We start from the raw sequence: 15,921 nt of genomic DNA, 5'->3' as shown, positions 1-15,921 counted from the left end.
AAGAGTAGTAGAGATAAGTAGGACTCAGTGAAAAATCTACTATATACAAATTGGAATCTCAGAAAGAAAGAAGGAGAAAAACATGGCAGAACAAATATTCAGACAGTAAATGATCAAGAATTTTTCAAAACTGGAGAAAGATACTAACATGAGATTTAAGAAGCTCTATAAATTCAAACCAGAATAAATTTAATAATAATATAATGCAAAGAACAATAACAGCACACCAAGGTTATTTTCAACAAAGATTAAAATGAAAAAGATAATATTAAAATGTTAAAATAGCCAGGTGAGAGGGTGGGGAACATATATTCAGTGGAGTTCAAAAAGACTGATGGCTGACTTCACAACAGAAAACAAAGAGGCCAGAAGAAAAAGAAATGTCTCAACATGCTGAGAAAAAAAATTAATGACAACTTTGAAATTTAAACACAGATAAAAAATCCTTCAGAAATAAAGATGAAATAAAGACATTATCGGCACTTCCCTCATAGCTCAGCTGTATAAGGGCTACGCAGGTAGCACTAATGGTAAAGAACCTGCCTGCCAGTGCAGGAGACCCCAGTTCGATTCCTGGATTGGGAAGATCCCCCGGAGAAGGGATAAGCTACCCACTCCAGTATTCTTGGGATTCCCCGGTGGCTCACATGGTAAAGAATCCGCCTGCAATGTGGGAGACCTGGGTTCAACCCATGGGTTGGGAAGATCCCCTGGAGAAAGGAAAGGCTACCCACTACAGTATTCTTGCACTGGATAATCCCATGGACAAAGGAACCTTGCAGGCTACATTCCATGGGGTCGCAGAGTCGGACACAACTGAGAAACTTTCACTTTCACTAAAGACATCATCAAACAAATAAAACTGAGGAGACTGTCACCAGAAAATCTGAACTAACAGAAATACTAAGAAGAGTTTTATAGTAGAAGAAAAATAATCCCAGGGTAAATAAAGATATATAGAAGGGAATTTTGAGAAACAAGAATAAAAACTGGTTAAGATGAGTAAATATTGACTAAATGCTTATGTTACAAAACAGTGATAGCAATGTCCTATGGAATTTAAAATAAAATGCACAACAAAAATAACACAAAAGGAAAGAGGTGTAATAACTAAAGTTTCTAAGTTCTAGCATTACATTACAGGGAAATAGTAAAAAATAAAAAATAAAATAGTTTATTCAAGAGTATAATTAATCAAGAATAAATGTTGTAACCTCTAGGGCAGCTATATAAAGAACAGTAAAACAATGTGTATCTACCACATTAATGGAGAAGAAAAAAATAAAAACAATAAAAATATTTGAATGATATTTGATAACCCAAAAGAATATAAAAAAGAGAGAAAACAGAATATGAAGCACAATTAAAAAACCAAATATTAAGACCAATAATGTAAAAACAAATATATCAGTAAAATCATTAAATGTAAATATACTAACTAATAAAATTAAAAGATTTGTCAGCCTGAATTTAAAAGACAACTATATGATGATTTTGATGCAGAAAGGGTGAAAATAAAAGTGTGAAACAAGTCACACCATGCAATCACTAATCAAAAAAAGCTGCTGTGGCCCTATTAACATCAGACAAAACAGACTTTAAGGCAAGAACCTTACTAGAAATAAAGGACATTTCATAATGATTAAGGGATTAATCCATCAGGAAGTTAGCACAATATAGATCTATGTATAACCAATGAAATAGCCTTAAAATTTAAAAATTGAGAGAAATAAAAGAAATAGATAAATATACAGTCATGATAGGAGATTTAAACATATTTCTTTGAATAGTTGGTAACAAACAGAAAAAAATTCAGTAAGATTATAGAAAAGCTGAACAGTATAATTGACACCTGGATTTCAGTGATGACATATATACAGATAACCTGACCCAACAATGACAGTACACACATTCTTTCATTTTTTACAAGTACACATGGGATACACAGCAAAACTGACTATACGCTAGGTTGCAAAGCAAGCCTCAACAACTTTTAAAAGATGTAACCAGTCAGAGGATGTCTCTGACAACACTGATATTAAGTCGGAAATCAATAACAATGACATGGTATTATACATAAAAAATGCTAAAGATGCCATCAGAAAACTATTATAGAAGAGCTTCTTCAAGAATAAAGTTGAAGAATACAAAGCTAATATACAGAAATATTACATTTCTATACATTAATAATCAACAATAAAGAAATTAAGGAAACAATCCCATTTACCATCTCATCAAAACCAATAAAATACCTCAGAATTAACCTACTTAAGAAAACAAAAATCCTATACCCAGAAAACTGGTAGACACTGATGAAAGAAACTGAAGATGACACAAACAGAAAGATATACTGTGTTCTTGTTTTGGAAGAATCAATACTGCCATTTACAGCAACATGGATGCATTACGCTCAGTTAAATAAATCAGAGAAAGACAAAATGCTATGTGATATCACTTCTATGTGAAATCTAAAAAAAAATTTTAAACTAGTGAATAAACAAAAAAGAAAAAGACTTACTGATACAGAGAACAAACTAGTAGTTACCAGTGGGAACAGGGAAAAAGAGAGGGAGGATACAAACTAGCTACAGTTTGTAACTAAAAGCTACTTTGTAACTAAAAGCTACACGGATATATTGTACAAACAGTGAACATAGCCAATATTTCATAATAACTATAAGTGGAGTATATGTGTGCTCAGTCGCTGGGTCACGTCTGACTCTTTGTGACCCCATGGACTGTAGCCCACCAGGCTCCTCTGTCCATGGGATTTTTCAGGCAAGAGTACTGGAGTGAGTTGCCATTTCCTTCTTTAAGGGATTTTCTTGATCCAGGGATGGAACCCGCATCTCCTGTGTCTCCTGCACTGGCAGGTGGATTCTTTATCACTGAGCCACCTGAAAGTACAGCCCTTAAAAACTGTGAATCACAATACTGTACACCTATAACTTATATAAATATTGTACATCAACTAAACTTCAAAAAAAAAAAATCCCAATAAAAAATCCAAAAAAAAGAAAATTTCAATAGCTTGGAAATTAGGTAATATACTTGAGGATAACCCTTGGATCAAATCTTTAAAGTGATAAAAAATATTAGAGAATGTTTTATACAAAAGAATATTAAAAAATATGACTCATTAAAGCTGGAATATAGTTAAAGTAGTGCTTAAGGGGAAATTATAGTTTTAAATGGATATTTTAGAAAGGAAAAAATGTCTTGAAACTTATGTTCTAAGTTTCCATCTCAAGAAACTATAAAAGGGTAGCAAATCAAGCTCATAGAAAGTAGGAGAAATTAATAATAAAGATATGATCCAAAATTAAGAGAAAAACAGTAAAGCCAAAATTGGTTCTTTGATTAGTAAAATTAATAAACACCTAGCAAAACTGTTCAAAACACATATACACACAAATTTTCATTATAGGAAACTGATAGATTTTCCAGACATTAAAAAGATATAAAAGTTTGTTTTAGACAACTAGACACCAATGATTTATATCATTTATTTTTAAAATATTTAACTGCAGAATAATTACTTTACAAAATTGTGATGGTTTTTGTCATACATCAAGATGAATCAGCCACAGGTATACAACTAAATGGGCTTCTCTGGTGGCTCAGACAGTGGAGATTTCGCCCAATGCAGGAGACCTGGGTTCGATCCCTGGGTTGGGAAGATGCCCCGCAGGAGAGCATGACAACCCACTCCAGTATTCTTGCCTGGAGGATCCCATGGATGGAGGAGCCTGGCAGGCTGCAATCCATGGGGTCACAGAGAGTCGGACATCACTGAGCGACTAAGCATGCAGGCACATACATTTAAATAAACAAACTCTTTGAAAAACACAACTTATCAAAACTGACAATAGAAGGAATAGAAAATCTGAATACTTCTATATCTATTAAAAATGAGTCTGTTCTTTAAACTCTTGCCAATACTAAAACATAACAAAGTTGCAGGACTGACAACTTCAGCTTATTATCAAGCTACCGAAATCAAGAAAATGTGGTAACGTTAAAAACACCGACAGTAGATCCCTGTGCTATATATAGTAGGTCCTTATTAGTTATCTATTTTAAATGTTTCTACATATATGTGTATACGTTGATCCCAATCTCTTATTTATCCCTCTTCTCTATCCCGCCTACCCCCACTGCCCCAGTAACCATAAAATTGTTTTCTACATCTATAACTCTACCTCTCTTTTATAAATTAGTTCATTTGTACAATTTTTCTGTTGTTGCTGTTGTTCATTGTTCAGTTGCTAAGTTCCTTTGCAACTCCAAGGACTGCAGCATGCCAGGCTTCCCTGTCTTTCACTATCTCCTGGAGTTTGCTTAACTCATGTCCATTGAGGCAGTGATGCCATTCAACCATCTCATTCTCTGTTATACCCTCAATCTTTCCCAGTATCAGGGTCTTTTCCAATGAGTCAGTTCTTCGCATCAGGTGGCTAAAGTATTGGTGCTTCAGCTTCAGCAGCGGTCATTCCAATAAATATTCAGGACTGATTTCCTTACGGATTGACTAGTTTGGTCTCCTTGCAGTCCAAGCGACTCTCAAGAGTCTTCTCGGACACCACAGTTCAAAAGCATCAATTCTTTGGTGTTCAGCCTTCTTTATGGCCAGCTCTCACATTCATACATGACTACTGGAAAAACCCTAGCTTTGACTATACAGACCATTGTCAACAAAGTGATATCAGTGATGTCTAGGGTTTGTCATAGCTTTTCTTCCAAAGAATAAGCATCTTTTAATGTCATGGCTGCAGTCACCATCTGCAGTGATTTGGGCCTGGGAAATAAAATCTGTCACTGTTTCCACTTTTTCTCCATCTATTTGCCATGAAGTGATGGGACCAGATACCATGATCTTAGTTTTTTAAATGTTCTAATGTTTCTAATGAAAGTGAAGATACCATTAGAATGATATCATTAGAGTGGTATCATCTGTATATCTGAGGTTGCTATTTCTCCTGGCAATCTTGATTCCATCTTGTGATTCATCCAGCCTGGCATTTCACATGATGTACTCTGCATATAAGCTAAATAAGCAGGGTGGCAATATACATCCTTGACATAACTCCCTTCCCAATTTGGAAGCAGTCTGTTGTTCCATGTCTGGTTTTAACTGTTGTTTCTTGACCTGAATACACTTTCACAGAAGCCAGATAAGGTAGTTCGGTATTCTTATCTCTTGAAGAATTTTCCAGTTTGTTGTGATCCACACAGTCAAAGGCTTCAGTGTAGTTAATAAAACAGAAGTAGATGTTTGTCTGGAATTCCATAGCTTTTACTATCATCCAGTGGAGGTTGACAATTTGATCTCTGGTTCCTCTGTCTTTTCTAAATCCAGCTTGTACATCTGGAAGTTCTCAGTTCATATATTGTTAAAGCCTAGCTTGAGGGATTTTGAGTTTTACTTTTCAAGCATGTGAAATGAGTGCAACTGTAGACTAGTATGAACATTCTTTTTATTGCCTTTCTTTGGGATTGGAATGAAAACTGACCTTTTCCAGTCCTGTGGCCACTGCTGAGTTTCCCAAATTTGTTGGCATATTGAGTGCAGCACCTTAACAGTATCATCTTTTAGGATTTTAAATAGCTCCACTAGAATTCTATCACCTCCACTAACTTTACAGTAATGCTTCCTAAGGTCACTTGACTTCACACTCCAGGATGTCTGGCTCTAGGTGAGTGATCACACCATCGTGGTCATCTGGGTCATTAAGACCTTGTTTATACAGTTCTTCTGTGTATTCTTGCCACCTTTTCTTAATATCTTCTGCTTCTGTTAGATCCTTGCCATTTCTGTCCTTTATCGAGCCCATCTTTGCATGAAATGTTCCTTGGTATCTCCACTTTTCTTGAAGAGATCTCTAGTCTTTCCCATTCTATTGTTTTCCTCTGTTTCTTTGCATTGTTCACTTAAGAAGGCTTTCTTATCTCTCCTTGGTATTCTCTGGAACTCTGCATTCAGTTGAGTACATTTTTCCTTTTCTCCTTTGCCTTTCACTTCTTTTCTTTGTCAGCGATTTGTAAGGCCTCCTCAGACAACCACTTTGCCTTCTTGCATTTCTTTTTCTTGGGGATGTTTGGTTGCTGCGTCTCATACAATGTTATGAACCTCTGTCCATAGTTCTTCAGGCACTCTGTATACCAAATCTAATGCTATTTGTCACCTCTACTGTATAATCATAAGGGATTTGATTTTGGTTATATTTGAATGATCCAGTGGTTTTCCCTATTTTGTTCAATTTAAGTCTGAATTTTGCAATAAGGAGTTCATGAACTGAGCTGACAAAACAGTCGGCTCCAGGTCTTGTTTTTGCTGACCACAAAACTCCATCTTTGGCTGCAAAGAATATAATACAGATTGGTATATAATACAGATTAGTATACAACTTTTTTTAGATTCCACCTGTAAGTGACATCATGTGACATTTGTCCTTCTCTGACTTACTTTACTCAGTATGACAATCTCTAGGTCCATCCATGTTACTGCAAATGGTATCATTTCGTTCTTTTTTATGTCTGAGTAATATTTCTTTCTATACATCTACCACATCTTCTTTATCCATTCCTCTGTCAATGGACATATAGGTTGCTTCCATGTCTTGCTACTGTAAACAGTGCAGCAGTGAATATTAGGATGTATGTATCTTTTCAAATTATGGTTTTCTCTGGGTATATGCCCAGGAATGGGATTGCTGGATCATATGGTAACTCTATTTTTAGTTTTTTAAGGAACCTCCACACTGTTCTCTACAGTGGCTGTACCAATTTATATTCCCACCAACAGTGTAGGAGGGTTCCCTTTTATCTACACCCTCTCCATCATTTATTATTTATAATCAATTTATCTTTGACAAAAGAGCAAAAGCAATTCAATGGAGCAAAGACAGTCCTTTTAACAAACTATACTAGAACAACTGGACATCCGCATGCCAAATATACATATATGTGTGTGTGTGTATAATATATATATTTTAATGGATCATAAATGTAAACCCCAGAACTATAAGACTTCTAAAAGATAACATGGGTGAAAATCTAAGTGACCTTGGTTTTGGAGATTAACTCTTAGACATACTACCAAAAACATGATCCATAAAAGAAAAAAACTGGTAAGCTGGAATTCATTAAAATTAAAAATTTCTCTGGAAAGTTACTGCTAAGAGAATGAAAAGACTGGCTACAGATTGGGAGAAGATATTTGCAAAGCACATATCTGATAAAGGGCTTGTACCCTAAACATACTCTTAAAACTCTTAAAACTCAACAATAAGAACACCCAAATAAAAATGGGAAAACACCTGAACAGACATCGCACCAAAGAAAACATACAGATAGCATATAAACATATGAGAAGATATTCCTTATCATATGTCACTGCTGCTGCTAAGTCACTTCAGTCGTGTCCAACTCTGTGCGACTCCACAGACGGCAGCCCACCAGGCTCCCCCGTCCCTGGGATTCTCCAGGCAAGAACACTGGACTGGGTTGCCATTTCCTTCTCCAAATGTCACTAGGGAACTGTAAATTAAAACAACAGTGAGATATCACAACACACCTATTAGAACGGCTAAAATCTAAGCCACTGGTAAAACCAAATTCTGGCAAGAACATGGAGCAACAGGAACGGTCATTCAAGGCTGGTGGGAATGCAGAATGGTACAACCACAACAGAAGACAAGCTGTCAGTTTCCACCAAAGTCTTACAAACCAGAAATTATGCTTCTTGGTATTTAGCCAAATCAGCTGAAAACTTATGTCAAAACAAAAATCTACCCAGGAATGTTTATACCATTTTTACTCATAACTGCCAAACTTGAAAGCAACCAAGATGTCCTTCAAAAGATAGTGAATGCACAAACGAACTGATATACCCTCACAATATAATATTATTCAGGAAAAAAAAAGCTGTCAAGGCACAAAAAGATATACAGTAACATAAGGCACATTGCCAAGTAAAAGAAGTTAATCTGAAAAGCTACATACTGTATAATTACAACAGTGAGACATTCTTAAGGGCAAAACTACAGAGACAGTAAAGGCCAAGTGGTTGCTGGGGGCTTGAAAGGAGGGAGGAATGAATAGGCAGAGCACAGAGGGTTTTTAGGACAGTGAAGCGTGACCAACCTAGACAACATATTAAAAAGCAGAGACATTACTTTGCCAACAAAAGTCCATCTAGTCAAAGCTATGGTTTCCCCAGTAGTCATGTATGGATGTGCGAGTTGGACTATAAAGAAAGCTGAGCGCTGAAGAATTGATGCTTTTGAACCGTAGTGTTGGAGAAGACTCTTGAGCATCCCTTGGACTTCAAGGAGATCCAACCAGTCCACCTAAAGGAAATCAGTCCTGAATATTCATTGGAAGGACTGATGCTGAAGCTGAAACTCCAATACTTTGGCCACCTGATGCAAAGAACTGACTCATTTGAAAAGGCCCTCATTTGAAAAGGCTCTGATGAAAATTGAAGGCGGGAGGAGAAGGGGATGACAGAGGATGAGATGGTTGGATGGCATCACCGACTCAATGGACATGAGTTTGAGTAAACTCCAGGAGTTGGTGATGGACAGGGAGGTCCATGGGGTCGCAAAGAACTGGACACGACTGAGCAACTGAATGAACTGAACTGAAGTTATTCTGTAAGATACTGGAATAGTAGATACATGGTATCTACTACTACCCATAGACCTATTGAAACCCATACAATACAAAGAGTGAGCCATGATGTAAAATGTGGACTTTAACAGTAATGTATCAGTATCAACTGGTTCACCAATAGTAACAAATGTAGCACACTAATGCAAGATGCTAATAAGGGAAATCGTGTGTAAGGAGAGGAGATGTATGAGAACTCTGTATTTCTGCCCAATTTTTCGGCAAGCCTAAAACCATCCTAAAAAATAAAGCTTTACTAATTAAAAAAAAAAAAAAAACCTTCTCAAAAGAAAATCTGAGTGACACAGGCTTCAAAGGAGACTTCTTCTAGACATTTAATAAAGAAATAACAAACACTGTCTTGTAACACTCTTGCATCAAATAGAAAAGAAAAAAGGAGGGGAACACTTCTGTACCATTTTATCAGGCCAGCATAACCTTGATACAAACTTTTCAAAGACATTACAAGAAAGGAAAATTACAGACCAACCTTTCTCACTGACATAGGTTCAATCCTTCAACACTTTTTATTGGATTTCTGCTAATGTATAGGATGTGGAAAGTCAGAACAAGAAAATATTACTCCCACCCTAACAATGAGAAAGAGTGGTATAATCTACAAAATTTTAACTTTCTAACTCAACAGAAAAATGAAGTTTTAAGACAATTAAGTGAATTAAATTCCGAACAGTAACAAGCCCCTCTAAAGACAGATGGAACTACAAACTATTTAATATTTGACAAAGCACAGGAGGAAAAGGAGGCTACCGTACAATCAAGAAAGAAAAATGCAGCTAAAATTAACTGTTATAGATTAGATGTGGGCTAGAATGTCAGTTCAGAGAAGGCAATGGCACCCTACTCCAGTAGTCTTGCCTGGAATATCCCATGGACGGAGGAGCCTGGTAGGCTGCAGTCCATGGGGTCGCTAAGAGTCGGACACGACTGAGCGACTTCACTTTCACTTTTCACTTTCATGCATTGGAGAAGGAAATGGCAACCCACTCCAGTGTTCTTGCCTAGAGAATCCCAGGGATGGGGGAGTCTGGTGTGCTGCCATCTCTGGGGTCGCACAGAGTAGGACATGACTGAAGCGACTTAGCAGCAGCAGCAGTATGTTAGTTTAGAAACACTGGGAGCTCAAAACACAGGGGAATTCACACTTGCGTGCTCTTTTGCCAAGGTCTCCATCAGGGCTGAGGGTAGAGCAGGGAACTGCAAAAGGTCCCTTTCTGTGGCACAGGTGTGCAAGAAAGGATAGGCCACCACTACAAAAACAGCATACAACCATGCCACATTGCCCAAACTCCCCTCTCATTTGAGGAAGAGGCCTTAAACCTCTGGAAAAGGCAGAGGTTCTGGGTGTATGCCAGTGTACTCAGTCATGACTGACTCTTTGTGACCCCATGGACTGGAGCCCACCAGGCTCCTCTGTCCACGGGATTTACCCAGCAAGAATACTGGAGTGGGTTGCCATGCCCTCCTCCAGGGGATCTTCTTGACCCAGGGATCAAACCCACGTTTCCTGAACCAGCAGGCAGGTTCTTTACCACTTAGGCACAGAGGAAGCCTCTGGGGATTATGATGGATGAAAAACTACCTTCCTCATGGAAACATAAGAAAACTCTTGCAGGCCCCAAATCCTATACCAGTACAAAGCAGAGGAAAGTCAGCACTAGAGAGAAGGAGGAATCTCTCACCCGTTATGTGCCACAAGACAAACTTCAGCTGCCAAAAGCAAAAGAGAAAGGAGCACTGTCAAAAAGCAACTGTACTCCAATAAAAATTAAAAATTAATTTAAAAAATAAAAAGCAAAGCATTGGATGACAGGTTGGCTGTTCCCTATAAACTATTCTTACATATAATCCAGCAATTACAATCCTTGGTATTTACCCAAATGAGTTGGAAATGTCTCCACCCGAAAACCTGCACATGAATGTTTGCAGCAGCTTTATTCATAATTGCCAAAAGTTGAAAGCAGCCGATAGCTTTCAGTAAATGGGCAAGCAGTCGTACATCCAGGCAATGGAATATTCAGTTCAGTTCAGTTCAGTCGCTCAGTCATGTCTGACTCTGCAACCCCATGAATTGCAGCACGCCAGGCCTCCCTGTCCATCACCAACTCCTGGAGTTCACTCAAACTCATGTCCATCGAGTCGGTGATGCCATCCAGCCATCTCATCCTCTGCCGTCCCCTTCTCCTCCTGCCCCCAACCCCTCCCAGCATCAGGGTCTTTTCCAATGAGTCAGCTCTTCGCATGAGGTGGCCAAAGTATTGGAGTTTCAGCTTCAGCATCAGTCCTTCCAATGAACACCCAGGACTGATCTCCTTTAGGATGGACTGGTTGGATCTCCTTGCAGTCCAAGGGACTCTCAAGAGTCTTCTCCAACACCACAGTTCAAAAGCATCAATTCTTTGGCACTCAGCTTTCTTCACAGTCCAACTCTCACATCCATACATGACCACTGGAAAAACCATAGCCTTGACTAGACAGACCTTTGTTGGCAAAGTAATATCTCTGCTTTTCAATATGCTATCTAGGTTGGTCATAACTTTCCAAGGAGTAAGTGTCTTTTAATTTCATGGCTGCAATCACCATCTGCAGTCAGCCTGCTTATTTAACTTATATGCAGAGTACATCATGAGAAACGCTGAGCTGGAAGAAGCACAAGCTGGAATCAAGATTGCTGGGAGAAATATCAACAACCTCAGATATGCAGATGACACCACCCTTATGGCAGAAAGTGAAGAGGAACTAAAAAGCCTCTTGATGAAAGTGAAAGAGGAGAGTGAAAAAGTTGGCTTAAAGCTCAACATTCAGAAAACTAAGATCATGGTGGCATCTGGTCCCATCACTTCATGGGAAAATGATGGGGAAATAGTGGAATGGAATATTACTCAGCACTAAAAAAAAAATAAGCTTATAGCTTGATAAGCTATAAACAGATGGTGGAAACTTAAATACATATACTAAGTGAAAGAAGCCAATCTGAAAAGGCTACATATTGTATAACTTCAACTACATATATGACATCCTGAAACAAGCAAAACTATGGAGACAGTAAAAAGATAAGTGGCTGCCTGAGGTTCAGGGGGAGGAAGGGATGAGTAAGAGAAGCACAATATTTTTACAATATCAAAACCATGCTGTACAATGTTAGATACATGTAATTATTTATTTGTTAAAATACAGAGTCCACAACAATAGTAAACTATAAACTATGAAATCTGAGAAAAAAACTTAACATCAATTAATAATAAAATTCTCAGAAAACAAGGACTAGAAGAGTGCTTCTTCAACTTAACACAAAGCATCTAGACAACATCACACTGGAATCACTAGCCAGTGTAACAAGGCAAGAAAAATAATTAAAAGGCACACTGATTGGAAAGGAAGAAGTAAAACATCTTTATTCACAAACACCTGACTTGGAAAATCCTAAGTCATCTACAAAAAAAGGTATTATAACAAATACATAAGTTTAGTAAGGCCCCAGGATACATGGTAAATATACAAGTATCAATTATATTTCTGTATACTAAGAACAAACGAAAAAAGAACAAATAATTGGAAACTGAAATAAGAAAAAAAATCAGCATTTTAATAGTATCAAAAAACATGAAATACTTGGGGAAATTTTTAATAGAATGTATACAATAATCATATGTTGTTTAGTCACCAAGTTGTACCCCATGGACTGTAGACCACCAGGCTCCTCTGTCCATGGGATTTCCCAGGCAAAAATACTGGAGCAAGTATTTCCTTCTCCAGGGGATCTTCCTGACCCAGGAATTGAACCCACATCTCCTACATTAGCAGGCAGATTCTTTACCACTAAGCCACCAGGGAAGCCCGATAAGGGACTTATGTCATACATAAAGAATCCGTACAATTCACCAGTATGAGAACAAACACCATTTGTTTTAAAGGCAAAAGATTTTAACAAACACCATTTTTTTTAAAAGGCAAAAGATTTAAAGGAGTATAATTACAAATAAAAATTAATTAATTAAAAACTAACACCAAGCACTAGCAAGGATGCAGAGCAATCCTCATAATTGCTGTGGAAATGCAAAATAATACAGCCACTTTGGAAAAGTTTGGTAGGTTCTTATAGACATACACTTACCATACAACTCAGCAATTCCACTTCAGAGTATTTATTCAAGAGAAAAGAAAATTTTTAAAGAAAAAAAAAATTATACCAGAAAGCATATATCAGTTTTACTCATAATGTTTATAAATGGAAACAAACGATAACTCTGTAACTGAAAGTGCCCAGCAACCAAGGAATGGATAAACAAATCGTAGTACATTCAAACAATGAAATATTACTCAACAATAAAAAGAAACGTAACTACTGAAATAGCAATTACATGAATGAATCTCAAATTATGCAAAATGACAGAAACCAAGCACAAAAATTCGCATACCGTATGATTCCATTTGTCATATTCACAAAAAAAGGCAAAGGTCTCCTGATCAATCTCTGCATCCAAAGAACCTAGCACATTAGAAAATAATGAATGCCTGGTGGGCCGTTGGAGGGGGAATCATTGCACGGAGGGTGGACAGCAAGGTCATAGAAGCCAAAGTCAAAAGGAACCTGGGGGCGCAAACACACCTGCAGGATGGAAACAGCGAAGGAAGGTATACTTCAACCTACCTCCAACGATTTCAGCAGCTTAAACAATTAGATTCTGTAAAACTCTACATTATGAATGAATAGCCTCAGCGGTTCTCTGGCCTAAAAGAAAGGCATGATGTGCCCCACCCTAATTTAAAAATGAACCCGACGCCCAAGACTGAGCAAGTGGAGCTTACAAGGAGCAGGGAGGATTTTCCGTGCCCAGGAGCGGAGCAGAAGAGGGCCGAGGCGGGCTCGGGCTTAGGTCTGCCGGAGGCCGAAAGAGCCCGGGCATCGCCGCGGCCCCGCGGGTCTCCACCCCTTCCCACATCCTCACTTACCCAGGCCTGCCGTTCCAACTGAGCGTACAAATTGGAGCCTTTGAGCTTTTGGACTATCTGGGCAATAATGAGAGACAGATCCGACTCCTCCTGCAACATTTCCCCTGTCCTACCCCGCCAAGTAGCGGGGGCCGCTAGCGCGGAGAGCACTGGCCACGTTCGGGGTCCCACTCTAGACCAGTGACACTTCTCGGGGACCTTATTACGCTGGGACTCCTCCAGCGGGCGTTACTAGGCAACTGCCAGGCCGTGAGTCCGTTCCTCTCTGGTCCCCCCTCAAGCCTGAAGGCCCAGCACCTGCGTTCCGCTGGCAGAAAACGATCTTCGGAGTGGGGGGAGGGGAGAGTAGCTTTTCAATTCCATTGTTCCCGCTCAGTCTGTGGTGGAAAGGCAAGAATAGGTTCTCTTTCCTCCAGATCTACAGAGCCTCTGATGCATCAGGGGAAATCAGAAAGTTGTGTATTTTTGTGTTTTATTATGAAGGATCATTCCTTTTCCACTTTCCAGTCTCTGCAGAAAACAGGGCAGTGCACACAATGAAATGGCAAATGACTTCCAAAACTTACGAGGCTCTGACCCTAACTGCGCGAACTTGGGCGAGGTGCTTAAAGTTAAGAACTCGGTTTCAGTCTCAGCAAAATAATACCCATCTGACGAGATGCTGTGATGATTAGCTGAGATAACAATCGTGAGGGTGCCTAGCACTGTACTTAGCGCTCCACTTTATTTCCTTTTCTGTTTCTATTCTCTGGGGTCTTATGCCAGGAATAAATATACAACGTCTTCTCACCTAACAGCTACAATAATAAGCATTTTATTGATAGGTTTTCTGAAGCATTGGCATTTCAGTGGTAGCTAAGACATTGTCCGAGTCTTAAGGAATGTGCCATCTAAATAGATTTCCTCTTCCATGCACTCACTCATTCAATCAAAACTCAATTCAAAATTCATTCAGCTTTCAACTTACTGAGCTTTTACATACAAGAAATCGTGTAGGCACAAAGGTAAATAAAACATGGTTCTTGACATCAATGTAACACAGCAAAAACTTTAAAGAGAACTAGAAGTATCTAATTAATTGACATTCCAAAAGGCAGCTAATTTTGAAAGGTGTATGGAATAATACATGTATTAGAATAACCTCACCAAAATAATCAAGAACTAAATTCAAATATGTGCATGCATATATTTTAAGCAAAGAAAATGTAGGATTCCAAGAAAAGAGACCAAGATTACTGGCAAAAACTACACTAGTATAACTGTATTAAACTCTAATGTGCTTAGGCGCATTAAACTTAGCACATTAAACTCTAATGTGCTTAGGCACAACAGATCTTCTGATTCAATAGGCCTCTGGTAGGACCTGCTAATAGCACTGTTAGCAAGTTTCCAAGAGATGGTGACCCTGGTGGCCTAAGGCCTATATTCTAAATAGCAAAAGGCTAGAACAGGTAAACAATAGAAATTCAAAGGGACCAGACTTCTGGCATCTATGGGCAGTACCCTGGCCTTCAGAATATTATGATGATAAATACAGATCCCAAATAACCCCTTTGGTCAGGTTTGTTTCTTTGGAGTACGGCAGGCAAGGGGGAAAGTGTGTTAGTTGCTCAGTCGTGTCTGATTCTTTGCGACTCCGTGGACTGTAACCTGCCAGGCTTCTCTGTCCATGGGGATTCTCCAGGCAAGAATCATAGAGTGGGTTGCCATGCCCTCCTCCAGGGGATCTTCTCAACCCAAGGATCAAACCTGGTGTTTAAGGCAATTTACATACTCTACAAAACATGTAGCTTCTCTACAAAACATTCTCCCACAACTCAGAATTTCTCACACTTGTATATGAGTTCATCTCCTCAACTCTCTGCAGTCTGTTTATCCCAACATCCCACCCATTCAAGAATCTCTGCATGAATGTCACTATGAACAACAACAAAAAAATGTGGAGACAGTGTTTTTAAGATTGAAAAGGGTGACGTGATTAATAACTGAATAAATAGGGATGCTTAGGTTAAGAAGGGTCATAAAGTATAGAAGGGAAAGAAATGAAACCTGGAGCTGAAGAAAAACCATGGTGCCTTGAGTCAGAAAAGTCTGGGTTCCCCTTCTGCTCTGCTCCATTGGAGCTGCTCAAGTCCTCCATCATCAGAGTTTCCACTTTCTCTTCTGTAACAAGAGGATAAAAGACCCACCTGAGGGGATAGTGTACCTAGTATTAAAATATCAGCAAATAATGATAAATTAAATATTAAAATTTGATAATTTGACCAAACAGTCCCC

The 15,921-nt window shown here is 38.6% G+C and overlaps 1 protein-coding gene across 1 annotated transcript in view; it reads right to left on the bottom strand.

Annotated features, from left to right (window-relative positions):
• The window catches only part of TBC1D19 (TBC1 domain family member 19), a 149,059-nt gene extending 135,165 nt beyond the window's left edge, over nt 1-13,894 (bottom strand). Inside the window, exon 1 of the mRNA XM_055588202.1 lies at nt 13,645-13,894. Within this exon, the coding sequence (XP_055444177.1) occupies nt 13,645-13,743 (99 nt within the window). The 5' untranslated portion in view covers nt 13,744-13,894. The remainder of the gene's footprint in view (nt 1-13,644) is intronic.
• Between the last annotated feature and the right edge of the window lie 2,027 nt (nt 13,895-15,921).

Source organism: Bubalus kerabau, chromosome 7 (genome assembly GCF_029407905.1).
Source record: "Bubalus kerabau isolate K-KA32 ecotype Philippines breed swamp buffalo chromosome 7, PCC_UOA_SB_1v2, whole genome shotgun sequence".
NCBI lineage: Eukaryota > Metazoa > Chordata > Mammalia > Artiodactyla > Bovidae > Bubalus > Bubalus kerabau.
This window is presented reverse-complemented; position numbering and strand designations above follow the sequence as displayed.